This window comes from Bubalus kerabau, chromosome 9, assembly GCF_029407905.1.
Source record: "Bubalus kerabau isolate K-KA32 ecotype Philippines breed swamp buffalo chromosome 9, PCC_UOA_SB_1v2, whole genome shotgun sequence".
In the NCBI taxonomy this organism is placed as follows: domain Eukaryota; kingdom Metazoa; phylum Chordata; class Mammalia; order Artiodactyla; family Bovidae; genus Bubalus; species Bubalus kerabau.
In genome coordinates this window covers 25,208,287-25,235,963 of record NC_073632.1, presented here as the reverse complement: position 1 = coordinate 25,235,963, position 27,677 = coordinate 25,208,287, and the positions used below count along the sequence as shown (strand labels likewise).

General features: G+C 42.7%; 1 protein-coding gene across 1 annotated transcript in view; it reads right to left on the bottom strand.

Annotated features, from left to right (window-relative positions):
• Positions 1–27,677, bottom strand: part of MEI4 (meiotic double-stranded break formation protein 4) — a 240,002-nt gene that overhangs the window by 157,222 nt on the left and 55,103 nt on the right. The window contains exon 3 of the mRNA XM_055534844.1: positions 3,267–3,799. Within this exon, the coding sequence (XP_055390819.1) occupies positions 3,267–3,799 (533 nt within the window). The remainder of the gene's footprint in view (positions 1–3,266; positions 3,800–27,677) is intronic.

Here is a 27,677-nt window from a genome sequence, read left to right as displayed (position 1 = left end):
AAAGAAGCCTTATGAACATACCTGGAAGAAGATGACAATGGTAATAATGATGATGATGGCAGCAACAATTACAAAAGTTTGAATGACTTAATCTAAAGTGCTTTTGCTGGGGAGAAAAAAAATCCCCAGAGATAATGTCATTAAAACTTATTTATGAACCATCATCCTAATTGTGAATGCAGTGAGCAATTTTATGATCTTACTTTCTCTAAATGGCAACAATTACCTTTCCACGTAAAGTAGAGGCATTTACAAGTAGAGGACAGCGCAACCAAAGTTAACTCCCCGGACAGACACAAGACTAAGATAACAATGACATATTGGCTAAACAACAAAACCATGCATTCACCCATTCTTCAAGGACTTGTGCCATGATAAATGGTATAAAAACACAGAGACCAAACTATACCATGATAAGCTTCTTCTATACATACAGTTCCCAAAACTACTCCTGTGTGGGCCAATCCTTAAGAGAAAAACTAGGCTGAAAAAATATTTGCATCATCTGGTAACTGATAAGGAATATGAATGCCAGTATCTGGAAGGGTCCAAGTCACATAAAACCTGTTTTAAGTAGTATTAAAAGAACAAAGCAAAAAGATACAAAAAAACAAATTAAGGAATATTAAGTATCTGAGGTATTTATCCATAACTAAGAAACAAATTATTCATCTCAGATATATACCATGGATAATATGATACTTAGTTTCTGACTGACCATATTAGGTAGAAAAAGAAATTTCCACTTCCCAGACAGAACAGTTCAGTTCAGTTCAGTTCAGTCGCTCAGTCGTGTCCGACTCTTTGCAACCCCAATGAATTGCAGCAGGCCAGGCCTCCCTGTCCATCACCATCTCCAGGAGTTCACTCAAACTCATGTCCATCGAGTCGGTGATGCCATCCAGCCATCTCATCCTCTATTGTCCCTTTCACCTCCTGCGCCCAATCCCTCCCAGCATCAGAGTCTTTTCCAATGAGTCAACTATTCACATGAGGTGGCCAAAGTATTGGAGTTTCAGCTTTAGCATCAGTCCTTCCAATGCAGTACCTTTCAAAATGTCAAAAGCTAAATTGTAAAGTTTTCTATAATACTGATCAAATTAACACCTTAATAGAGAGGAAAAGAACAGATGGATGTGCAACAAACTGGATTATGAGTTCAACTATGTCAGAGTTTGGAAAATTCAGGTAAAGCGCTATGTTGTACAAAAACCCTGAGCATTAGATGGTGACATGGGCAACAAACACGGGACAGAGAGCTGTCAACAAAAACAAGGTCCAACGACCCTGTGAACCTTTTACCCAGTTAAATATCATAAATAAGTCAGATGGACCTCTAGGTCTCCTCTTTGATATTTTTAGTAGTCAACTATAAAGGATTAAAATGTGAAGGCATTTACAAACAAAGGACCAGATATTGAGGAAGATAGCAAAGTTATGCAAAAAAGAAGCTCTCTATTATGTCTCAAGAGCCAAGCAGCAAAACAATTTCAGGTTACCTTAAATGTTACTTGCAATAAAAGAATCCCTGAGTCAACCTTTGAAAACCATTTAAAATAAACAAGGGAAGCAAAAATATATATATAATAAAGCCATATTATTACTAGGAAGCATCACTATGAACAAAGCTGGTGGAGGTGATGGAATTCCAGTTGAGCTCTTTCAAATCCTAAAAGATGATGCTGTTAAAGTGCCACACTCAATATGCCAGAAAATTTGGAAAACTCAGCAGTGGCCACAGGACTGGAAAAGGTCAGTTTTCATTCCAATCTCAAAGAAAGGCAATGCCAAAGAATGCTCAAACTACTGCACAATTGCACTCATCACACACACTAGTAAACTAATGCTCAAAATTCTACAAGCCAGGCTTCAACAGTACATGAACCGTGAACTTCCAGATGTTCAAGCTAGATTTAGAAAAGCAGAGGAATCAGAGATCAAATTGCCAACATCCGCTGGATCATCGCAAAAGCAAAAGAGTTCCAGAAAAACATCTACTCTGCTTTATTGATGACACCAAAGTCTTTGACTGTGTGGATCACAACAAACTATGGAAAATTCTTGAAGAGATGGGAATACCAGACCACCTGATCTGCCTCTTGAGGTATGCAGGTCCAGAAGCAACAGTTAGAACTGGACATGGAACAACAGACTGGTTTCAAATAGGAAAAGGAGTACATCAAGGCTGTATACTGTCACCCTGCTTATTTAACTTATGTGCAGAATTCATCGTGAGAAACACTGGGCTGGAGGAAGCACAAGCTGGAATCAAGACTGTCAGGAGAATTATCAATAACCTCAGATATGGAGATGACACCACCCTTATGGTAGAAACTGTAGAAGAACTAAAGAGCCTCTTAATGAAAGTGAAAGAGGAGAGTGAAAAAGTTGGCTTAAACTCAACATTCAGAAAACAAAGATTATGCCATCCGGTCCTATCACTTCACGGCAAACAGATGGGGAAACAGTGGCTGACTTTATTTTGGGGGGCTCCAAAATCACTGAAGATGGTGACTGCAGCCATGAAATTAAAAGACACCTGCTCCACAGAAGGAAAGCTATGACCAACCTAGACAGTGTACTAAAAAGCAGAGACATACAGTCATGTATGGATGTGAGAGTTGGACTATAAAGAAAGCTGAGTGCCAAAGAATTGATGTTTCTGAACTGTGGTGTTGGAGAAGACTCTTGAGAGTCCCTTGGGCTTCAAGGAGATCCAACCAATCCATCCTAAAGGAAATCAGTCCTGAATATTCATTGGAAGGACTGATGTTGAAGCTGAAACTCCAATTCTTTGGCCACCTGACGTGGAGAACTGACTCACTGGAAAACACCCTGATGCTGGGAAAGATAGAAGGTGGGAAAAGAAGGGGACGACAGAGGATAAGATGGCTGGATGGCATCACTGACTCGATGGACATGAGTTTGAGCAAGCTCCAGGAGCTGGTGATGGACAGCGAAGCCTGGCGTGCTGCAGTCCATGGGGTCGCGAAGCATCAGACACAACCGGGCAACAGAATGACAAAAACAAAGTGGAGAAGCACAAGCTTAAAACACAGGCACCTACACAGAGAAAAAAGCCATTACATCAGAAGCTAAAGCTGGATGTTGAGGGAAAGGCAGAGCTGCAGATGGCTACAAAGCAATGTCCAACTGGAGATTCTGGGTCATGAGGCTAAGTGACCACAACAGGCATTACCCACTTGGTGCGCTCACCCAAATCACTGACATGTTATTTCATACATAAAAGAAAATGTACTACTTACCCGATTGATATGGTTGTTTCTTAAAATAACCTGTAGCAGGGTCTTCTCAAACTCTTCCAACTTTTTGGAACACTTTCTAAGAATATGATCAGATAAGTTACAATCACCAATCAGTCTAGCTAATGTATCAATAGCTTCTATCCAAAAGCTTGAACAAGGAAGTTTGGGTGCTCGGTAAAAAGCAATCAAGCCATCCAGCAACTGAAAAACAGAATCCGATATTGTGGCAGAGGCATTTTCAAAGTGGCTTAAGTCTGTTTTCAGATACTCTGACTCAGTCAAGTTCTTCAGTCCAAGCAGATGTTGTAAGAACTGCATGTGAGAAGTCAGAGGCTCTTCTGGGGGAGCACAAGGTCTACTCCCAATGGGCAGTGATGAGAAGGGGGTGGGGATCTGGCTCTCCCCAAAGCACTGGGGCATCTCTGAGGGCGTCTGCTGCTCACTTGATAAATAACACCCGGAATCTTCCAGCAGAGTTGGTGTATTTTCAGAACTTTTAGGTTCCTGAGCCTGCAACTGGGAAGATGGGTCTCCTGAAATGGAAGAGAATATAAGTGTTATCTTTTTGTGGCTAACATTTCTTCAAACTAGACACTAACTTTTCTAACTCAAAACACTAAATGAAGCATGAAATACATTCTTAGACATCTGAGAAGCAGTAGTGTAAAAATTACATGGAGGAGAAATGTGAATGAGATTGCTTGGACTGACTATAGAAAAGTTGTATATCTAGGACAAAGCACCAGTGATTAACCCCACATATTGTCAGGTCACTATCTTTCATCAAGGCCATGCCTGAAAGACACAGAAGAGAGAACACAAAACTGGACAGAAGTCACTATCTAGTACAGATTTCAACAGGTACCTGCAAAATAACAGGTGTATCTATGAAAATAGGAGGACCACTGCATATCCCACCCAGGTTAGGTCAGTGCCTCCTGGAAGAGGTAACAGAACTAATTTATAAGACATAAGCAGGAGTTCCAAGTTAAAAGTTCGAGGAACAGGGGGAAGAGCAGAGAATTTCACTGAACAAAGGGTAAGCAAAATGCACAGACTTAAAAAGGCAAAGAAAAACACTGTACTTATAAGAATCCACCAGTAGTTTCATGTTCCTTTTACAGAAAATATAAGGCAAGAGATTAAATTAGACATATACATAGAGCCCAAACCACAAAAAATCTTAAAAGAGATAGTAAGAACCTCAGAATTCATACATTCTGTATAACTGTATTTAAAATTGTATTAATGTGTATTAATGTGTAGAGTGAGTGCAATTTGGAAAAATTATGTATATACGCACACAAAGACTTTAGTTTTTTGGGCTCCAAAATCACTGCAGATGGTGACTGCAGCCATGAAATTAAAAGACGCTTACTCCTTGGAAGGAAAGTTATGACCAACCTAGATAGCATATTCAAAAGCAGAGACATTACTTTGCCAACAAAAGTCCCTCTAGTCAAGGCTATGGTTTTTCCAATAGTCATGTATGGATGCGAGAGTTGGACTGTGAAGAAAGCTGAGCATCGAAAAATTGATGCTTTTGAACTGTGGTGTTGGAGAAGACTCTTGAGAGTCCCTTGGACAGCATGGAGATCCAACCAGTCCATCCTAAAGGAGATCAGTCCTGGGTATTCTTTGGAAGGATTGATGCTGAAGCTCCAATACTTTGGCCACCTCATGCGAAGAGCTGACTCTCTGGAAAAGACCCTGATGCTGGGAGGGATTGGGGGCAGGAGGAGAAGGGGACGATAGACGATGAGATGGCTGGATGGCATCACCGACTCAATGGACATGAGTTTGAGTAAACTCCAGGAGTTGGTGACGGACAGGGAGGCCTGGCGTGCTGCGAGTCATGGGGTCACAAAGAGTCGGGCACGACTGAGTGACTGAACTGAAATAAGTTGAACTGAAACCTAATATACAAAAAAAAATAAACAACTTATATATATGCATGTATATTTGTTTATAATTATCCAAGTATATGTATCTATATCTGTGTTTATATATATTCACACATATATATGAATGTGTGTGAATATATATATGTATGTGTATGTATGTGTGTATATCATAGATCTTTGAAACTATATATATATATAACCACCATAATCAGCTGAGACATACTGCAGTTCAAAGCTTAACTTAGTAACTTTATGTAACTCTTTGGCAGAGATGTCATTATAAACACAAAAAGGTTGTTGTTTGTGAAATGATTATCAGTAAAAGTGGTGACTGAAGCCATGAAACTAGAAGACATTTGCTCCTTGGAAGGAAAGCTGTGACTAACCTGGACAGCCTATTAAGAAGCAGAGACATCAGTTTGCCAACAAAGGTCCGCACAGTCAAAGGTATGGTTTTTGCATTAGTCATGTACGGGTGTGAAGAATTAAGAGCATAAAGAAGGATGAGGACTGAAGACTTGATACATTTGAACTGTGGTGCTGAAGAAGGCTCTTGAAAGTCCCTTGGACTGCAAGGAGATCAAAGCAGTCAATCCTAAGGGAAATCAGTCCTGAATATTCATTGGAAGGACTGATGCTGAAGCTGAAGCTCCAATACTTTGGCCACCTGATGAGAACTGACTCATTGGAAAAGACCCTGATGCTGGGAAAACCTGAAGGCAAAAGGTGAAGGGGGCAGCAGAGGATGAGATGGTTAGATAGCATCACCAACTCAATGGACATGAATCTGAGCAAACTGCTTGAGATAGTGAAGGACAGGGGAGTCTGGCGTGCTACAGTCCATGCAGTGGCAGAGAGTCAGACACAACTGAGTGAGTGACCAACAACAAAAACATACCCACAATACTGAAATCACTGAACATCCTTCAGCACACTCATGTATCTATAAAACCATTTTCAGAAATACTGATGTCAGCAGCGGAAGCAGGAACGGGACAACAAACGGTGTGACTCAGGGAAGCAAAATGATCATCTTTTCATATCACAGATCGTTCTATGGGTTCTGTGAAGAGCACATTGAAGGACTCAATCAGACACTGAAGATCAGTTCAGAGTGGCCTCTGTGATGTCAGGTGATGAATGAAATGAACCAAGAAGTTGCAGTGGAAAACTAGAAAGGAAGGGACTAAGCAGGGAAAGAAGCACCAATGGAAGCCAGCTGATGGACCGGATGCAGAGGTCAGAGTGGACTAAGAATACACGCATCCTGTGCTTCTGACTTAGGCACCTGGGTAGACGACGGTGCTACCAACTGAACAGTACAAATACAGACAGGAAAGGAGCTTAGGAGAAACACTGAGAACTTGGAAGCAACCAAAGGCAATCTAGGCTGAGATATTCACCTGGAAATTAGCCACAGAAGCCAAAGGATGTGGAAAAGGTCTAGACTGCAAAGACACTTTAGGAGTCAGCAGTGTGCAGCAGGGGTGGTATTGGAAGGAATGGTTACAAAGCTCCAAGAGGGACCCTGAGGAATGTCAATCTGAGGGCTGAGTGGAGAGAACGGCCATCAAGGAGACAGAGAAGGGACAATTTAAGAGGTACAGGAAGAAAAACAACAGTGTCATGAAAGCCAAGTGAAGAGTTTCAAGCAGGAATTACATGCAGGTGGGAAGTCTGATAAAATAAAGTACTAATAAAACATCTGTCAGAACTACCAGTTAAAAAATCGCCCACGATCACGTCCTGAGCAGTTTTCGGTCAGCTGGGGTGGTGAAGGGAACGGCAGAGTGAATGGGAAAGTCACAAACACAGGGAAGGGTGGCCAAGGCTCATGAGGACCTGGGCGGGAGAGCTTGACAGGGGAGCAGCTACCGGTGACCATGGCAGGACACATTGGGAAAAAAAGAAACTCGAGCAATTATACATTAAGATGGAAAAAAAAAACAAACCCAATAAGCAAAAGCTACAGCTAGGACAGAAAATAAAACCAGTAGGTGAGGGCATAGCCAGAGAGCAGGTGAGAGATGGAGTCAAGGACCCACAGAAGGGCAATGTTTACTGATGAAGAAGGAATTTTTTACCCTGAGGCTGAAGGAAGTAGGATGAGAATGCACAGGGATATAAAAAATAGCCCTGACACATAGGAAATTAAAGGAGACCTCACTCAACAATCATTTTTTTTTTTAAGTTGAAAACAGGTGAACACTAGTTAAACAGGGCAGAAGAACAAATGGTAAAGCAGCATTCTCTCCCTGCCCCACCACATACCTGAAATCTAAATCATTGCTCCTTTGTCCTTCAGTAAAATTTGAAGCTGATGAGGCTGAACCAGAGGAGAGTGCTTCAGTTCAAAGGGCATTCATTTAACAAGTGTCTACTGTGACCCCCACAAATGTGCAAAGATGAGATTGTGAATTATCACTACAAAATCTGTACTCCACGTTAGGGAGGTGATGAGGCAAATTCACAAATGTGGTGGTACCCAGAATGGTGGACTGCCAGCAACAGTTTAACTGCATGCTGCTATCTCTGCATTACAACCAGCAGATGGCATGGTCATTTTAAGCTGACAGACATTTTTGTTTTCTTATAAGCAAGGATAAAATGACTTCTCAAGACATCCATTTTACTCCTCACAAAAGTAGAGCAGAGGGTACTATGGTAATTCTTCAGGTAGATTACATATTTCTTTCATGGAACTCAAAATAGTTCTCTGCCAAGAAAGTGAACATAAGTTTAAATATTTCATTAACCTACTCAATTTTCCATCAAAGTAAGCTAACTTCATGGGTGATGATTTCAGGAAGAGTTATAAAACGAATTCTCCCAACAAGTAAGTTGAGAGGCAAAAGCTGCTTTCTTGTTTCTGCTTCCCCATCCCTCCTCACTGGTAAGCCTCTGGGCAAGTCACAACCACACCATCTCATCTCCAGGTGCTCAAAATGCAAATCTGAGGGCCGCAGTTCTAACCATGCACGTGGCTCTCATGACAGGAATTGTTGTTGTTCAGTCACTAAGTAGTGTCTGACTCTTTGCGACCCCATGGACTGCAGCACACCAGGCTTCCCTGTCCTGCACCATCTCCCAGAGCTTGCTCAAACTCATGTCCACTGAGTGGGTGATACCATCCAACCATCTCATCCTTTGTCATCCCCTTCTCCTCCTGCCCTCAATCTTTCCCAGCATCAGGGTCTTTTCTAATGAGTCAGTTCTTGGCATCAGGTAGCCAAAGTATTGGAGCTTCAGCATCAGTCCTTTCAATGAATATTCAGGGTTGGCTTCCTTTAGGATGGACTGGTTGGATCTCCTTGCACAATTCAAAAGCATTGTGACAGGATTACACAAAACAGAACACCACTGTCTCTGCCGGTGTGTTTCTGTGCTTTCAGAAAAGTGACAAGGGCATATGCTGGAGAATCCCACCTGTGTGGACCCCACACAGGGAGCAGGCTCTCAGCGTCCTACAGGCATGCCTGGCTCCAGGGGAGGATCACGCTGACGTGGACACAGTGAGGCTCACAGTCTGAACCTCATGCTACCAAAGAGAATCTTTTATTCATATTTCACTTTACAAAGTGGTTTCAGGAACTAATTCAACTGATGTTCAGAGCAACCCTGGAAGGTTATGTGGCTATCCCAAATTTACCAATAAGGACGTAAGCATAGGCTGAACTTGATGAAGAGGCTGGAGAAAAGCCACAGGAAGTACAAGGGAAACCAAGCCCTCCATCCCAACGCCTGCCAACCACGGCAGAGGTCTGTGTGTTTCCATACCAGATTCTGGACATTTCCAGGACGGCATTCACCAACTTCTATATGTTTCCCACTTGTTCATGAGCTCCCAGATGGCAGTTCTGTCTCTGGGCATATTTGTGGTTCCCCTACAGAGTAATGTTCTCATCTGCAGAAGACACCCTGGGCCTCCTTGTGTATGTGCTCAGTCGCTCAGTCACGTGCAGCTCTGTGACCCCACAGACTGCAGCCCACCAGGCTCCTCTGCATATGGAATTTTCAGGCAAGAAATACTAGAGTGGGTTGCCATTTCCTACTCCAGGGGATCTTCCTGACTCAGGGATCGAACCCTCGTCTCTTGCATCTCCTGCACTGGCAGGAGGATTTTTTTTGCCACTGTGCCACCTGGGAAGCCCAGAAGACGCCTGATCAGGGGAAATGCTTAGTGGGACAAGCTGCTGCTCACTGAGACAGATCTCCTCCGACCCTAAAGTATTCACAGTGCGCCGTGATCTTACACCAAAGCACAACAATTACACATGCACATAGAAAGATCAGACAGAACAGAAAGACAAAAAGAGTGTGGGTTTTCCAAAAATAACACATAATGTCTCAGAGTACTTGTTAACAAGAGCCAATAATTTACTTTAAAACACCAATACAGTATACTAATGCATATATATGGAATTTAGAAAGATGGTAACAATAACCCTGTGTACGAGACAGCAAAAGAGACACTGATGTATATAGAACAGTCTTATGGACTCTGATGGAGAGGGAGAGGGTGAGAAGATTTGGGAGAATGGCATTGAAACATGTAAAATAACATGTATCAAACGAGTTGCCAGTCCAGGTTCAATGCATGATACTGGATGCTTGGGGCTAGCGCACTGGGACGACCCAGAGGGATGGTATAGGGAGGGAGGAGGGAGGAGAGTTCAGGATGGGGAACACATGTATACCTGTGGCGGATTCATTTTGATATTTGGCAAAACTAATACAATTTTGTAAAGTTTAAAAATAAAATAAAATTTAAAAAAAAGGAAAAAAAATATTTACTACCTCTGATAACCAATTAATATCTTCTCCCATTTGTCCTCGGTAATGAAACTTTTAAGAACACAAACAGTATTTGCATTGGAAACCAACAGTTTCATGATGGATAGCCCTCACTGCCTAATAAGTAAAGTAAATAATAGTGGGCAAATGTTACTACTGTATATATCCTTACAAAACGGAAAAGAGAAAACGGGAAAACTTTCCTAGAGAGAATAAAATATTTTCAGTGATAATGAATATTAATAGGTTACAGTCTTGCAACAGTCATAAATAAGACTATTCATAGACAAGTTTTTTTAATGTCCATCCTTCTTTGGGTAACACAGAGCGTGAAAACCGAGAACACCCCTCTTTAAATGAATTTTCCGTAACCACAGATTCCACTCATTGGCTTATATGACTTTTCTCAACATAAATCTCAAAGCACAGCTAACAAAGCATTGTATCCAAAGGAAAGGAAAGGAAATGAAGCCATGCTCCTGAAACTTTATGCAGTTCTTGCTTTTTCCAGGAGGCATTAAGGTAAAGCAGAAATTAGAGATGCTTCTTTCTTCATTTCTTATTGGGCTGAAGGGACTGAGGACTGTAATCTCCCTCCAAGTCACTGGATATGATATAATTAACGTGTGTTATCAGATTTAAAACGGATAATAAACTATACACATATAAGCTGATCAATCACAGTCTAGTACACATGAAATGCAAATAAACATTATCATTATTAAAAGTTATAGGTATCAAGAAATCTAAATCATGCTAAAGTGTGAAATCACATACAAAAATACATGAAATAAGATAGCAGTTAAAACTACACATTTGCTGTAAAAAACATTCTATAGTCTCTCCCATACATTAGAGCCCACAGACTTGATATTCCACTTTACTGGGCCCTTGCCTCTCACTTCCTTGCTGTTGGTAATTTCCACTTTCACTCCACTCACCATTTCAGAGTGGATCGCAAGCACACTCAACAAAACATAGCCAGTGCCCTCCTTGCACATGCTGGGCCCTAGAAACGACCACCCCCAAACAGGAAATACATTTTCTGCTGCCCCCAAAACAGTCACGTTCCACATCAATTTTTCATGCCTTTCCTCATCCATTTCCACAGTTCCTACTTCATTTATAAAATCAGGCCAATGGAACCAGCAGCTTAAAATGCATCTTTCTGTTCATCCTACAAACACCATGAACTTCATGTTTATAAAAACGAACAAATCATCTTCACGCAATGCACACACCAACATACAGTGCATACGTGCCCCACATGCTATCCATGTCAGCCGACAGGAGGCCTGTCCCTCCAGTCACCAGGCCGGCTGGAAAGGGAACATCCTCACCCCATCTCTGCTCCATCCCCCACGCACACCGAAAGGCCATGCTACGCCAGGTCTATGTTCCGTGTGTGTGTAAGTCAGGACGCTTCAAGGAAACAGGACCAACAGGACAGAGAGAGAGACAAAGAAATACATTTCTTATGGGGAACTGGCTTGTAAGAGTATGGAAGCTGAGCATTTCCAAGACCTCAAGTCAGCAAGGAGACCCAAGAGTGTAGTTCCAGTCCAGCTATGAAGCCCCAGAATCAGGAGCTGACTGTGCGCATTCCCATCTGACATTCAGCAGGTTCCAGACCCAGGAGGGGCCAAGGTTCCAGTTCAGTGTGAGTTTAAAGGCCGGGGCACACCGATGTCCCAGCTCAGAACCAGTCAGGCAGGGGGGCTTCTCTCTTACTCGGCCTTTCTGTTCTCAGGGGGTGAGCAGAGCAGATCAGTCTCATCCACACCAGGGAGAGCACGCCGCTTCACTCCACCTACTGACTCAGACGTTAGTCTCAGTTACGAACACCCTGACAAATGCATCACAACCAAGTTCTGACCAAATGTCTAGGCACCCAGTGGCCCAGCCATGTTGACACATGAAATGAACCGTCAAACCTGTGTCTTGAGTCTTCTCCAGTTCCTTCCACCAGCACCAGCTCCTGTGCCGATTCATATCCTGTATTGGCCTGATTGACCTGCCTGCCTCTGGTTAGTTTTGTCCTCCTCTAGGCTCCATCAGGAAAGTCAGTCTGCTAAAATGCTAGCTTGATCACAAGACTCTCATCCTTAACACCGTCCCAGGGCTTCCCTTACCTGACATAACAGTGTCCTCTCAGATCCTTAGCATGACCCACAAAACCACTCTGGCCACTTTCCCAGCCTCACTTTCATCCTCATTGTATTTACATGCAAGCAAATTTAAACCGGGAAATCCCATGGACAGAAGAGCCTGGTGGGCTACAGCTGTGGGGTCGCTAAAGAGTCGGACACAGCTTAAGAGACTAAACAACAACAACAGATACTAAACCACTTACAGTTCACTGGAACACACCGAACTAATTCACACAACCATGAATTCGCACAATGTGTTCTCACCACTGCCTGGTATGTGCTTCTGCTATAACCCAGAGAAGGATGGATTCTGAAAACCCTCCTCCAAAATCCTCTGGGAAGCCCTCACTGTTCTCCCCAGGGACAGGAAATCACTCCCAGTCTGGGCATCTTTCACTTTGCTTCTATTACCACACTCATCAACCTGTTCTGAATTTATTAGTGACTCAGTAACAGAAGCCAGAGATTCTTGAGGGTAGACACAGAGTTTCCAAATTCAGGTGTTTCTGTCCACTGATGCCCGCCCTCCTACATACTGAGTCTGAATATTTGTTGAATACTGTTATTGTTCAGTCAGTCATGTCCAACTCTTTGCGATCCCATGGACTGCAGCACACCAGGCTTCCCTGTCCTTCACTATCTCAAGCAGTTTGCTCATGTCCATTGAGTCAGTGACGCTGTATAACCATCTCATTCTCTGCTGCCCCCTTCTTTTTTTGCCTTCAATTTTTCTCAGCATCAAGGTCTTTTCCAAGGAGTCGGCTCTTCTCATCAGGTGATCAAAGTATTGAAACTGCAGCTTCAGCATCACTTCTTCCAATGAATATCCAAAGTTGATTGTCTTTAGGATTCACTGGTTTGATCTCCTTGCTGTTCAAGGAACTCTCAGGAGTCTTCTCCAACACCATAGTTTGAAAGCATTAATTCTTTGGTGTTCAGCCTCCTTTATGGTCCAACTCTAACATCCATACATGACTACTGCAAAAACCATAGCTTTGACGATATGGACCTTTGTCGGCAAAGTGGTGTCTCTGCTTTTGAATATGCTGTCTAGGTTTGTCAAAGCTTTCCTTCCAAGGAGCAAACATATGTTAATTTCATTGCTGCAGTCAGTGTCTGCAGTGATTTTGGAGCCCAAGAAAGTAAAATTTGTCACTGCTTTCACTGTTTCCCATATTTGCCATGATGGGACTAGATGCCAAGATCTTAGGTTTTTTGTGTTTTTTTTTCATGTTGAGTTTCAAGCCAGCTTTTTCATTCATCTCTTTTAGCCACATAAGAGGCTCTTTAGTTCCACTTCACTTTCTGCCATTAGAGTGGTGTCATCTGCATGTCTGAGATTGTTGCTATTTCTCCTAGCAATGTTGATTCCAGCTTGTGCTTCATCCAGCCTGGCATTTTGCATTAATGCATATAAGTTAAATAAGCAGGGTGACAATATACATCCTTAACATATTCCTTTCCCAATTTTGAACCAGTCTGTTGTCCCATGTCCGGTTCTAACTGTTGCTTCTTGACCTCCATACAGATTTCTCAGGAGATGGGTAAGGTGGTCTAGTACTCCCATCTGTGAGAATTTTCCAGTTTGTTGGGATCCACACAGTCAAAGGCTTCAGTGTACTCGATGAAGCAGAAGTAGATGTTTTTCTGAAACTTCCTTGCTTTCTCCATGATCCAACAAATGTCGGCAATTTGATCTCTTGTTCTTCTGCTTTTTCTAACCCAGATTGTATCAATACACCTGGAAGTTCTTGGTTCAGGTACTTCTGAAACCTAGCTTGAAGGATTTTGAACATACTTGCTAGTATATGCAATGACCGCAATCGTATGGCAGCTGGAATACTTTTGGCATTGTCTTTCTTGGAGATTGGAATGAAAAGTGACCTTTTCCATCCCTATGGCCACTGCTGAGTTTTCCAAATTTGCTGACATAATGAGTACAGCACTTTAACAGCATCATCTTTTAAGATTCGAAATAGCTCAGCTGGAATTCCATCAACTCCACTAGTTCTGTTTGTAGTAATGTTTCCTAAGGCACACTTGACTTCACACTCCAGGATACCTGGATCTAGGTGAGTGACCACATCACAATGTTTACCCCAGTCATTAAGACCTTTTTTGTATAGTTTTCCGTCTATTCTTGACACTTCTTCTTCTTTTTATTTTTAGGTTAATACATAATATATATATTTTATTTATTTTATTTTACAGTATTGTATTGGTTTTGCCATACATCAACACGCATCCACCACAGGTGTACACGTGTTCCCCATCCTGAACCCCCCTCCCACCTCCCTCCCCATACCATCCCTCTGGGTCGTCCCAGTGCACCAGCCCCAAGCTTCCTGTATCCTGCATCAAACCTGGACTGGAGATTCATTTCTTATATGATATTATACATGTTTCAATGCCATACTCCCAAATCATCCCACCCTCACCCTCTCCCACAGAGTCCAAAAGATTGTTCTATACATCTGTGTCTCTTTTGCTGCCTCGCATACAGGGTTGTTGTTACCATCTTTCTAAATTCCATATATATGCGTTAGTATACTGTATTGGTGTTTTTCTTTCTGGCTTACTTCACTCTGTGTAATAGGCTCCAGTTTCATCCACCTCATTAGAATTCATTCAAATGTATTCTTTTTAATGGCTGAGTAATACTCCATTGTGTATATGTACCACTGCTTTCTTATCCATTCATCTGCTGATGGACATCTAGGTTGCTTCCATGTCCTGGCTATTATAAACAGTGCTGCAATGAACACTGGGGTATATGTGTCTCTTTCAATTCTGGTTTCTTCAGTGTGTATGCTCAGCAGTGGGATTGCTGGGTCGTATGGCAGTTCTATTTCCAGTTTTTTAAGGAATCTCCACACTGTTCTCCATAGTGGCTGTACTAGTTTGCATTCCCACCAACAGTGTAAGAGGGTTCCCTTTTTTCCACACCCTCTCCAGCATTTATTGCTTGTAGACTTTTGGATCACAGCCATTCTGACTGGTGTGAAATGGTACCTCATTGTGGTTTGGATTTGCATTTCTCTGATAATGAGTGATGTTGAGCATCTTTTCATGTGTTTGTTAGCCATCTGTATGTCTTCTTTGGAGAAATGTCTATTTAGTTCTTTGGCCCATTTTTTGATTGGGTCATTTATTTTTCTGGAATTGAGCTGCAGGAGTTGCCTGTATATTTTTGAGATTAGTTGTTTGTCAGTTGCTTCATTTGCTATTATTTTCTCCCATTCTGAAGGCTGTCTTTTCACCTTGCTTATAGTTTCTTTTGTTGTGCAGAAGCTTTTAAGTTTAATTAGATCCCATTTGTTTATTTTTGCTTTTATTTCCAATATTCTGGGAGGTGGGTCATAGAGGATCCTGCTGTGATATATGTAGAAGAGTGTTTTGCCTATGCTCTCCTCTAAGAGTTTTATAGTTTCTGGTCTTATGTTTAGATCTTTAACCCATTTTGAGTTTATTTTTGTGTATGGTGTTAGAAAGTGTTCTAGTTTCATTCTTTTACAAGTGGTTGACCAGTTTTCCCAGCACCACTTGTGAAAGAGATTGTCTTTTCTCCATTGTATATTCTTGCCTCCTTTATCAAAGATAAGGTTGACACCTCTTCTTGATCTCTTCTGCTTCTGTTAGGGCTTACTGTTTCTGATATATATATATATATATATATATACACACATATACATATATATTATTGTTGTTGTTGTTGTTGTTGCTAAGTTGTGTCTGCCTCTATACAACCCCATGGACTGTAGCCCACCAGGCTCCTCTGTCCATGAGATTTCCCAAGCAAGAATACTAAAGTGAGTTGCCATTTCCTTCTCCAGGGGATCTTCTCGACTCGACTCAGGGATCAAATTCACTTTTCCTGCATTGGCAGGTGGATTCTTTACCACTGAGTCACCTGAGAAGCCTATATATACATATATATATATATATATATATATATATATATATATATAAAGTTAAATAAAATAGCATATCTTCAAATGCAGTCAAATGTCATCACAGGTATATATGTTTTGTCCCTACCATGATTTCTTAACAGTAATAATCACTCACTTGTACTGATGCAGTGAACAATTTATAAAAGAATTATTTATGCCACCTGGTGGTCAATTTGGAAATGCTACTTTAAAACGCTTCACAATTCATATTCTAATAGACAATTATCACTTTAAAGCAATTGTTCGACTTCTACTTCTGGAAGGATATATTTTAGCTTATTGCCAAGCACATTTAAGACATTCTGACCGAGAAAAGACTGCAGTTTTTTTGTCTTTTTTTTTGTTTGTTTTCTTTTCAGATTCTTTTCCCATACAGGCCAGTACAGAGTACTGAGAATAGAATTCCCTGTGCTATACAGCAGGTTCTTATTAGTTATCCATTCCATATATAGTAGTGGGTATATGTCAGTCCCAATCTCCCAATTTGTCCCTCCCAGGCTGCATCTTTATTTAAAACCACACGAGAAGCCGGCATCACAATTTAACTTTGAATACACCATGAGAGACCATAATATCAAATGCATGTGATTATAGACTAATGAAATAACTGTCTCAGCTGAATTGTGTTCACTGAGATTCACAAAACAAAACAGTGTGTTTTTGTGTCTGGCTGGTTCAGGACTATTTGAGTGTATAGTTTCTCCTGACTTTAGATGCTCAAACTCTGGGCTTTCCTGGTTATCCCCATCTCTTTCCTTCAAGCCATCTTCTAGTTCCCCAAATAAACCATCCACATGCCCGCACCTTTGGCTTTCTCCCCTTGTTTCAACCTCCTGGACATACATCCCTGCCCTTCCTACAGCCTCAAAGAATCCCTCTGGGCAGAAGAGTCTTAGATCTCTATATCCAATCCTACTCCTCCACCAAGCTCAATCTCCTAGGTAAATCGATATTACTTGACCTCAGGACTAAACCACAAATGTCCAAAACAAATCATCACCTTCACCTATACATGGTACAACCTCTAAAGAAGGCTGCTGCTGCTCTCTGTCCAATACTTGAACCTCTTGCTTGATCCCCTTCTACATCCCACTGACAAATAACATAACCCTGCCTCACCCTTCTGTTCCTTGGAATTGCTGGCTTTTACAGTTAAAAGTGTACATGTTTCCTCTGCCTGGGTTGCTTTCTCCCCAACCCAACCCCAATTTTCTCATGGCAGGCTCCCTGTTATCATTCAAGTGTCTTTTAAAATGGCACTTCTTCAAGGAGGCCTTCCCTGACCAATCCAGTCTAAAGCTATCACCAGACTGGTCTCCGTCACATCTCCCTGTTTTAATTCTCTGCATCTCACTTGTTACTGTCTGACCACCTTCTGCTGCTGAAATCTGCCTCACTCACAAGAATGTGGGCTCTACAAGAATCTGACTGCCTGGAATACTAAGAACTCAATAAATTATTATTACTCAATAAATAAAACCCTTTTTATACCATGTCTTTATTTCTATGCCAAAACAAGTCACTGGGCTACGACAGTGACTTCTCTGTCTCCAATCTCCTCCCTCCTCAAACAATTCTAAACACGGCTGCCCAATTACTCTTCCTGAATAATCTTATCCTTCAGGTCACCTAAACGAAGCACTCTCAGAACGTATACTGCTTGGCACATGCATGGCACACACCCAATAAATGCTAGTTTCCCTTCTATTCTCCTGCTGGAAAATCTCCAAAGGCCTTGTACTGCCTACAAATAAAGTATGTTTTCCACTGGCTGTCACATCTGTTATTAATAGGCTCCAATCTAGTTTTTCATCTTATTTTTCAGAATAACTCTTCATGCTCTGCATGCCACAGTCAAATTAAACCATTTGCCAGTAGATTCTTATGTCCTTAGTTTACACTGTTCCTTGCCTGAAATGCTCTAGCATCCATAACTTTCTAAATCCCACCCATCCTTCAAGGTCAGTATCTTCCTCCAAAAAAAGTCCTGGTTCTCTAGAGCGAAATAATCACTTACCCTCTTCTCTGATGATCAATCTCTGGACCACAGGGTCTCACAGGGTGCGATCCGTGATATGGTTTTGCCCCCTGCAGCAGACTGTGTGATCCCCTGGGCAGGGTTCAGGCCTTATCACTCTGTAATCCTCACACTGTTTGTACCCGACTGCTAGTGAAGAAAAGGGGCTGAATAAGTGAACAGAAGAACTTCTCCAAAAAGAAAAGAATTACTGGGATAAAATTAGGAGCTGATGAGAAGAATTAACTTCTCTCTGGACGCAGCTGTTTAGGGGCACAGTCCAGGGCACAAGCAGTGTCCTAACTCTACTTCCTAACAAATGGGAAGCATCAGGTTGAGAGCTGGTGGACATTTCTACTGATGCCAATGTCATAGCCCAACAGAGAAACATCAAAACCATGAAAATACAACCCATCATCAAGTGAACCAATGACTCCACCAGCATAACGTCCACTGGTCAGGGTGTGGATTCTCTGAACACCATGAGAATGACTGACATTCACAATATACCACACTCATTGGCCTCCCAGAACCATGGAGGCCAAACCGCATATCTCTCTACCATCTCACCGGTGTTCCCTTTCCTTTGATCTCCAAGCTCTCCTTGGCCAAGCCTCTTCCAAAAGAACTTGTCTGAATGTGTCTCCCACCAGACCGCTGAAGGCCCTGCTATGACTTCTGCTCTTGGCCCCAGGGCTCCAGCTGCTCACAGACAAGCTGCTGAGAAGGCACCCGGCGCAGGCTCGGTCCCCCAGCCCCCTTTGCTAGAAAACAGGCTGGCATTCATTTTCACTAGATGTGTCCACTTCACTTTATAAGAAATTAGGAGCACTGAGATCTTTTACCCAACCTACATGACCACAAAGGGAACATTCTAAATGCATGTCATCCTAGGCTCAGCGTTTCCATGGGAGGACTCCAGGAATCTGATTTCACATGAACATCTCAGAGGGATCCCATAACTGAGTGAATCCCAAAGGAAAGGCTTTGCTTCTCCCATATCATGCCCTTGGCCTGCTGAGTTAAGGTTTTTTTTGCTGGGCTCTGAGAGGTTACACTGAACGATCTTACACCAGTGAGTTTCAACCTTGCCTGTGTGTTACAGTGACTTGCACACCAGACCACACCCCATGCCAAGGACATCATAATCTCCAGGCAGGGCTGGAGGCCAGATATCAACTTTTTTTTTTTTTTTTTTAAGTTCCCCAGGGCTTCCCTCAGAGAAGGCAATGGCACCCCACTCCAGTACTTTTGCCTGGAAAATCCCATAGATAGAGGGGCCTGGTGGGCTGCAGTCCATGGGGTTGCGAAGAGTCGGACACGACTGAGTGACTTCACTTTCACTTTTCACTTTCATGCATTGGAGAAGGAAATGGCAACCCACTCCAGTGTTTTTGCCTGGAGAATCCCAGGGACGGGGAAGCCTGGTGGGCTGCAGTCCATGGGGTTGCACAGAGTTGGACACGACTGAAGCGACTTAGCAGCAACAGCAGCAGCAGCAGGGCTTCCCTGGTGGTTTGGATGGTAAAGAATCTGCCTGCAATGCAAGAGACCTGGGTTCAATCCCTGGGTCAGGAGGATCCCTTGGAGAAGGGAATGGCTACCCACTCAAGTATTCTTGCCCGAAGAATTCCATGGACAGAGGAGCCTGGCAGGCTACAGTCTAACACATTACTACTGGTGATTCTAACTTCAGGACCACAGCCTTAGATGAATTCCTGCTTGCTCTGCTTTCTTAGGAGAGCAGGTGAGTGACCTGCGCCCGCTTCATACCATCTCCACTGCCAGCTTCCAGCCTTCCCAAAAGGCCTTTCTCCTTCCTCTCTACACATTCGTGTTTAATTCATGGTGAATCTTTCAAAATTATTTTGGAATTCCACTCCCTTTTCAAGGTTCACCTTTGCCACTGAATGTTCTCTTTGGCAAAGGGAAGGGCCTCATATATTCCAGCTGTCTGACGGGCACTGCCCTATGGACTGCAGCCTCAGACTCTCCCCAGTGGCCCTGTCTCGTTTCCCATTGACATTCTCCACTCAGTAGCCAGGGCACGAAGCTCACAACTCCCACTCAGGGCCAACCAAAGGCTTCCCACTGAACCTAAAGTCCTACCCGCCAGGTCAAGCCCGACAAACCCTGTGCTTCTGCCCTGCCTCTGGCCTCTCCCGGCCCTCTCCTCTTCACTCACCCTGCCCCCCAGATACACTGGCCACTTTCTGCTCACTCAGCAAGAAGGCTAATTCCTGCCTTGGGGCCACTTGGATGACCCTGCTCCTCCAGGAGTTAGCTCCGATACCTCCTTCTCATGGCGTCTCACTGACTACCATCCCCAGACACTCCATTGCTTCAGCCTGGTTTAGCCTCTCCACATGTTTTAACATGCTCTGAATTGTTCTTGCTTATGGGTTTACTTGTTATTGTCCTTCTCCCCCAAAGGAATATAAATTCCACTTCTTGCTGTTTTCATCACTACTCCAGAAATCACAATTTTTGTGGAATAAACTTATCAATTCATCAATGAGTGAATAAATATGAATAGATAGAACCTGAAATAAACCTATATACATCATGTGTAGGATCTTTACACGTGACGATCTCAGGGGCTCCTGCCTCTCTAAGCAGACACCATCAACTCACCATGGGCAGCAAGCAAACCTTTCCTCCTTTTCCAGCCTTGAAGGTCAAGCACAGTACTGAGTAAATATCATGTTTCAGTATGTTCTTGTTGATATTTCTGGCTATTTTAGATTCTCAGTATTGCATTAAAAATGATATATGTGTGTGTGTGTGTGTGTGTGTGTGTGTATATATATATATAATTTTTTTTTTTTTAACAAACTTTCAGTTACCTGTAATCCTCTGACCCCTGAACGTCTACTTACATTGTCTGCTTACTGTATCACATCTGAAGGAGCACAACAAGGAGTCTCTGATCTTAATTCGCCTTCCAGTGTTTCCCATTTCATTCCCACTCTCCAAGTTACATCCATCTTACAGCGTACCTGTGAATCTGCAATGGCAGGCTTTGCCCAGATGTGACTACTGATCTATCTGATAACAAGAGTTGGGCACATTTCTGTCTGACATGTACCTGTTGAGATCAAACAGAGACCTCAGCCAGGAAACTGCTACAGAGATGCTCCAAGTCTAAGCTGCATCTCTGGGGATAAGGCTTCCTCCAACTAGAACATCTCCTAAAGCCTGCCTTAGATGAGCTTTTGGTCCCAGTTTCAAGAGTTTAGTGTATTTGTTAGTTTCTATCAGACATATCAAGACTAGTCTGTGAAATCTAGACTTTATTAAGAATCAATCAAAAGCTTACTGGGCAAGAAGATAATCATCTTCTCCACTAAAACCTTAATGACAATCTCAGACACTAAGGAAACCGCTTTCAATGAAATGGAAGAAAAAAACAAAATTCAGGCAATTTTGCTAGGATCACTTAAAATATAATTTGCTTTATGCCCACAGTGGGCAGTTCTACCTTTCAATGTCCTCTAATTCTTATTTATCTCAGAATCAATAACAGTTCAGTCTTTCCCCAGCTAACTGCTAAACAAATATCTTTGGATAACTCAAGCTTCTCCAAGGAAATAATCTCCAGGTATCTTAGGATACATAAAACATTCATAAAATCCGCTTTAATCTTCAGTTCTGATGACTGAAGATAACATTTCTCCCTAGTGGGAAAGATTACAGTAAGAGCCATAAAACACACCGTCCTCCTACCAGTGCCTTTCAGAGCCTCCACGTCTGTCACCTGTTGTCTCCCAGGTTCTGGGAGTCCCCATCAACTCTGGCAACCCAGGTGGGGGCTCAGAAATCCCACTCACGCCCTAGATATCCTTTCTCCCTTCCACACAGAGGTGTCACTCCACCAGGAGTCTAACCGTGGAACTTGCTGGTTCCAAAAAGATATATTTAGATGTTGGTTCTTTAAATACATGTTCCTTTTCCCTCTCAAAATGTTAAATGGTTTTGACTTCACAATCAACTAAATCAGTAAATAGCCTATGCATGTATCCCTGTTATCACTGTTAAATAAAAAGTTCTTCCTTCAAACTCCCGAATTTCAAAATCTTGACTCCAACTTTGAGCACACTCCTTTTCTTCTCTCCCTACAGCCAGTTAGTTATTCCATCAGCCGCATTATTTTTGTTTGTTTCCAAATGCATCACTTTGGCACCCTTTCATTCCCCGTGCCAGCGTCCTAGGTCATGTCCTTCCCATTTCATGCTTACAGCACTATCATCTTGTCCTGTCAGGCTTCTCCACCTTCTGATTCTTCCCTTTTCTCTTGCAATCAGCACCTTGCTACGGGATTAACACCAGTCCAAGCATATAGCTTTTGATGTCTCCTCATTACTGGGAAACAAAGCCTCACCACTTCCTAAGAACAACCGTGTCTTCTGGTTGTGGACACACCACCTCCACCTCGGGCTGCCCTTCCCTCCCTGGGCTGTGTTCACCCATTTACTGAAGCTCAACATGCCCTCTGAGGCTCACATACATGCTCTCTCTTCCCTTAAGTGCTTCCTCATCATGTTATACCTGTTACCTTCTATCAACATCCATGACACCCACTGCTCCTGCACGTGGATGGTCTTCCATATATATTCGACTACTCTCAGAAAAGTTGCTGCTGAACACAGGAGCGCCTGGTCCCTGAACTAAAAGTACAGTTGTCAATTTCTGCCTTCCTTGACCTCTCGCCTCATGCATTTCCTCATTTTCAAGTTACTGTTTTCATTTGGTTCATGGGATACTAACTTGGGATTTTTGTCCTAATGAATCCTCCTTTTTCCTTTTTTCCAGCTGCTGTGGTTTGAATGTCTATGTCTCCTCTGAAATCCCTAGGTTGAAAGCCTAAGCCCCATGAGCTGGTTTACAAAGTGAGGCTCTGGGAGGTGAAGAGGTCATGTGGGCGCAGCCCTCCCGAGGGGCTCCGAGTCCTTCCCAAGGAGCCCCTTCCATCATGTGAGGACTCAGTGGGAAGGTGCAAGCCCACACCGGATGCCAAGTCTGCTGGCGCCTAGATCTGGACTCGTGGGCCTCCTGAAGTGTGAGAATCCATGCCTGCTTTATGAGCCGCCCCATTCACGGGAGCTTTGCTATAACAGCTGGAAGAGATGAAGACCCCGACTTTTCCTCTCACCACTGTTCTGCACCCTGGCTGACACTGAGCTGCTCCTCCCACAGGCCCGGCTCACAGCAATGCCTCTCAGCGCGTCTGTGCAGTCTCAGCCCTCTCCAGTCTGTCTCAGGCTGAAGTCAGGGGTGTTCTCCCACCACCACACTGGGTCACTCAACCTGCTGAAAACACCTCAACGTGGCTTCCCAAGTATCCAAAAGTCTCTCTCAGAATGGGATCGAAGAACTGACCCTTTCCATACTCTTCAGGCGATTCCAATGTACGCCCAAGTTTGGAAACCACTCCTCTAGCTGTATTCACCTCCGTGCCTCTGTGGGATGTTTTGTTTTTATCTAGAACATTCTCCTACCCCTTTCTAAACCCACCTATCCTGAGTGATCGCTATCCAACCTTCACATTTTCATTCAAATGTCTTCTCTGATGCTTGGATCAGGTCAGATTCCTCTGAAATAGGCTCCATGGGACCTGTTATTACATATTAATTGTCTTCTCTTTTTGAACTGCGAACCTCAGTCTTACTTTGTAGCCTAAGCACTCAGCACAGTACCATGTGCAAGGTGGGTGCCAGAGGTCCCTGCTAAATGGACATTATAACGTATTACAAGAAAAGGGTTATGGAAACTCAGAGGGGAAAAGATCATTTCATCATGGAATCACAGAAATTATTCTTTTCTTTAAAAACTCACAAAACTATCTGAAGATACAGATAACAGCCCTAGATTGACAGGCAAGCCCAAAATAGAAAAATACTGTAATTGGCCAATTTTGAATTTCATTTCACTGTGGAATAAAACATCTGATGGATGACATAACAGCTCATCATATGCCTTAAGTAAGTGAACTAATTATAGGCTTGTTATGAAGACCAAGAGGCATTCACACACCACTGTCTGCAGACATACACATTTCCAGAGCTAACAGTCTTTTTTTAAGTAGAGTCTATCTGCCAGTAAAGCCCAAAATGACAACTCTGTAAGAACATATGGATATGGCCAAAAGTCACATACTTAATTCTGCAGAGTCTGTTCTCTAGTATAAGGAGACAAAGTAAAGACAGTCTTAATTCTGATTAAAGAGGTATAACGAGAAAGCTCAAACAGTCAATTATTACACTGTCAATTATGATTAAAAATACATTCTTTGGTAAAAAAAAAAAAAGCTCAAAGTCAGTTTTTTGCAGACATCTTATTGCTAACCAAGCAGAAATCATTTCCACTGCTTTTTACTTTTGTAATATTCCTGAAAATAAAGCCCATTCTCAGGGGTTCATGTTTCCATAACTTGCAAGGCTGAGCTATAAAGCAGTATAGCACAGCTTTAGTTCATCCATCCATCTCTCACTGTAAAAATCAATGGTCTAGGAAATTAAATAAATTTGACCAAAGGAGCAGCATAATCTCTTACTCTTAAAGAAAGGAAACTAACACCCATTTTCAAGGCACAAATAAACCAAACTAAGTATATCCTAACTTGCCAGATCAGACGACTTCACAGAGCTTATATGGCATTCAATTTAAATGATCAAATACATGTTCAGTGTCACAATCGTTAGGCACTAGAATGAGGGGTGAGTGGCCTGAAAGAGTAAATAGGCAAGACTTCCCAGCATTGGGGGATAAGAAGAGGCAGGCCAACACTAGCTCTCAGTTCAGTTGAGTTGCTCAGTCCTGTCCGACTCTTTGCGACCCCATGAATTGCAGCACGCCAGGCCTCCCTGTCCATCACCAACTCCCAGAGTTCACTCAGACTCATGTCCATCAAGTGGGTGATGCCATCCAGCCATCTCATCCTCTGTCGTCCCCTTCCCTCCTGCACCCGATCCCTCCCAGCATCAGAGTCTTTTCCAATGAGTCAACTCTTTGCATGAGGCGGCAAAATTATTGGAGTTTCAGCTTTAGCATCAGTCCTTCCAAAGAACAGCCAGGACTGATCGCCTTAGAATGGACTGGCTGGATAACCATGCAGTCCAAGAGACTCTCAAGAGTCTTAACCAACACCACAGTTCAAAAGCATCAATTCTTCAGTGCTCAGCTTTCTTCACAGTCCAACTCTCACATCCATACATGACCACAGGAAAAACCATAGCCTTGACTAGACGGACCTTTGTTGGCAAAGTAATGTCTCTGCTTTTCAATATGCTATCTAGGTTGGTCATAACTTTCCTTCCAAGGAGTAAGTGTCTTTTAATTTCATGGCTGCAATCACAATCTGCAGTGATTTTGGAGCCCCAAAAAATAAAATCTGACACTGTTTCCACTGTTTCCCCATCTATTTCCCATGAACTGATGGGACCAGATGCCATGATCTTTGTTTTCTGAATGTTGAGCTTTAAGCCAACTTTTTCACTCTCCTCTTTCACTTTCATCAAGAGGCTTTTTAGTTCCTCTGCACTTTCTGCCATAAGGATGGTGTCATCCACATATCTGAGGTTATTGATATTTCTCCCGGCAATCTTGATTCCACCTTGTGCTTCTTCCAGCCCAGCGTTTCTCATGATGTACTCTGAATATAAGTTAAATAAGCAGGGTGACAATATACAGCCTTGACGTACTCCTTTTCCTATTTGGAACCAGTCTTCTGTTCCATGTCCAGTTCTAACTGTTGCTTCCTGACCTGCATATAGCTTTCTCAAGAGGCAGGTCAGGTGGTCTGGTATTCCCATCTCTTTCAGAATTTCTACAGTTTATTGTGATCCACACAGTCAAAGGCTTTGGCATAGGTAATAAAGCAGAAATAGATGTTTTTCTGGAACTCTCTTGCTTTTTCTATGATCCAGCGGATGTTGGCAATTTGATCTCTGGTTCCTCTGCCATTTCTAAAACCAGCTTGAACATCAGGAAGTTCACGGTTCACATATTGCTGAAGCCTGGCTTGGAGAATTTTGAGCATTACTTTACTAGTGTGTGAGATGAGTGCAATTGTGCAGGAGTTTGAGCATTCTTTGGCATTGCCTTTCTTTGAGATTGGAATGAAAACGGACCTTTTCCAGTCCTGTGGCCACTGCTGAGTTTTCCAAATTTGCTGGCATATTGAGTGCAGTACTTACACAGCATCATCTTTCAGGATTTGAAAGAGCTCAACTGGAATTCCATCACCTCCACTAACTTTGTTCATAGTGATGCTTTCTAAGGCCTACTTGACTTCACATTCCAGGATGTCTGGCTCTAGGTGAGTGATCACACCATCATGATTACCTGGGTCATGAAGATCTTTTTTGTACAGTTCTTCTGTGTATTCTTGCCACCTTTTCTGAATATCTTCTGCTTCTGTTAGGCCCATACCATTTCTGTCCTTTATCGAGCCCCTCTTTGCATGCAGTGTTCCCTTGGTATCTCTAATTTTCTTGAAGAGATCTCTAGTCTTTCCCATTCTGTTGTTTTCCTCTATTTCTTTGCATGATCGCTGAGGAAGGCTTTCTTATCTCTCCTTGCTATTCTTTGGAACTCTGCATTCAGATGCTTATATCTTTCCTTTTCTCCTCTGATTTTCACTTCTCTTCTTTTCACAGCTATTTGTAAGGCCTCCTCAGACAGCCATTTCGCTTTTTTGCATTTCTTTTCCATGGGAATGGCCTTGATCCCTGTCTCCTGCACAATGTCACAAACCTCCATCCATAGTTCATCAGGCACTCTGTCTATCAGATCTAGTCCCTTAAATCTATTTCTCACTTCCACTGTACAATCATAAGGGATTTGATTTAGGTCATATCTGAATGGTTAAGTGGTTTTCCCTACTTTCTTTAATTTAAGTCTGAATCTGGCAATAAGGAGTTCATGATCTGAGCCACAGTCAGCTCCCGGTCTTGTTTTTGCTGATTCTATAGAGCTTCTCCATCTCTGGCTGCAAAGAATATAATCAATCTGATTTCGGTGTTGACCATCTGGTGATATTTATGTGTAGAGTCTTCTCTTGTGTTGTTGGAAGAGGGTGTTTGCTATGACCAGTGCATTCTCTTGGCAAAACTCGATTAGCCTTTGCCCTGCTTCATTCCGTATTGCATCAGAGGGCAGACACACAAACCATAATCAGAGAAAACTAGCCAATCATTCTCTAACACAAGCTCTACCATGAGGCAAAAACGTGTCACTGTCAAACTGAGCTTCAGGTGATGCCACAGGGACCCAAAGGAATCCATTCAAATGAGGGAAACTCCAGAAAGACTTCATTCATATGGTGTGAGCGTGGAGGGATCACAGAGCTTTCTCCAGGGTGACTTCTGCACAAGGAAGGAGCGTGAACAAGACACAGAGGCAGGCATATGGGCAAGGGCTCTCTGAAGGTGGAGCTGGGGCAGAGGGAGCAGACAGGCATCCAGGAAAGAACACATGGGGCTGAGGAAAAATGTTGCATTCATGACGAGAAAGGACCTGAACGCGACCTGTTCCCATGCAATGGAACACGATCATGGCTGCAAACTGATCTTAACTGTGTCTAAGGAAAACCC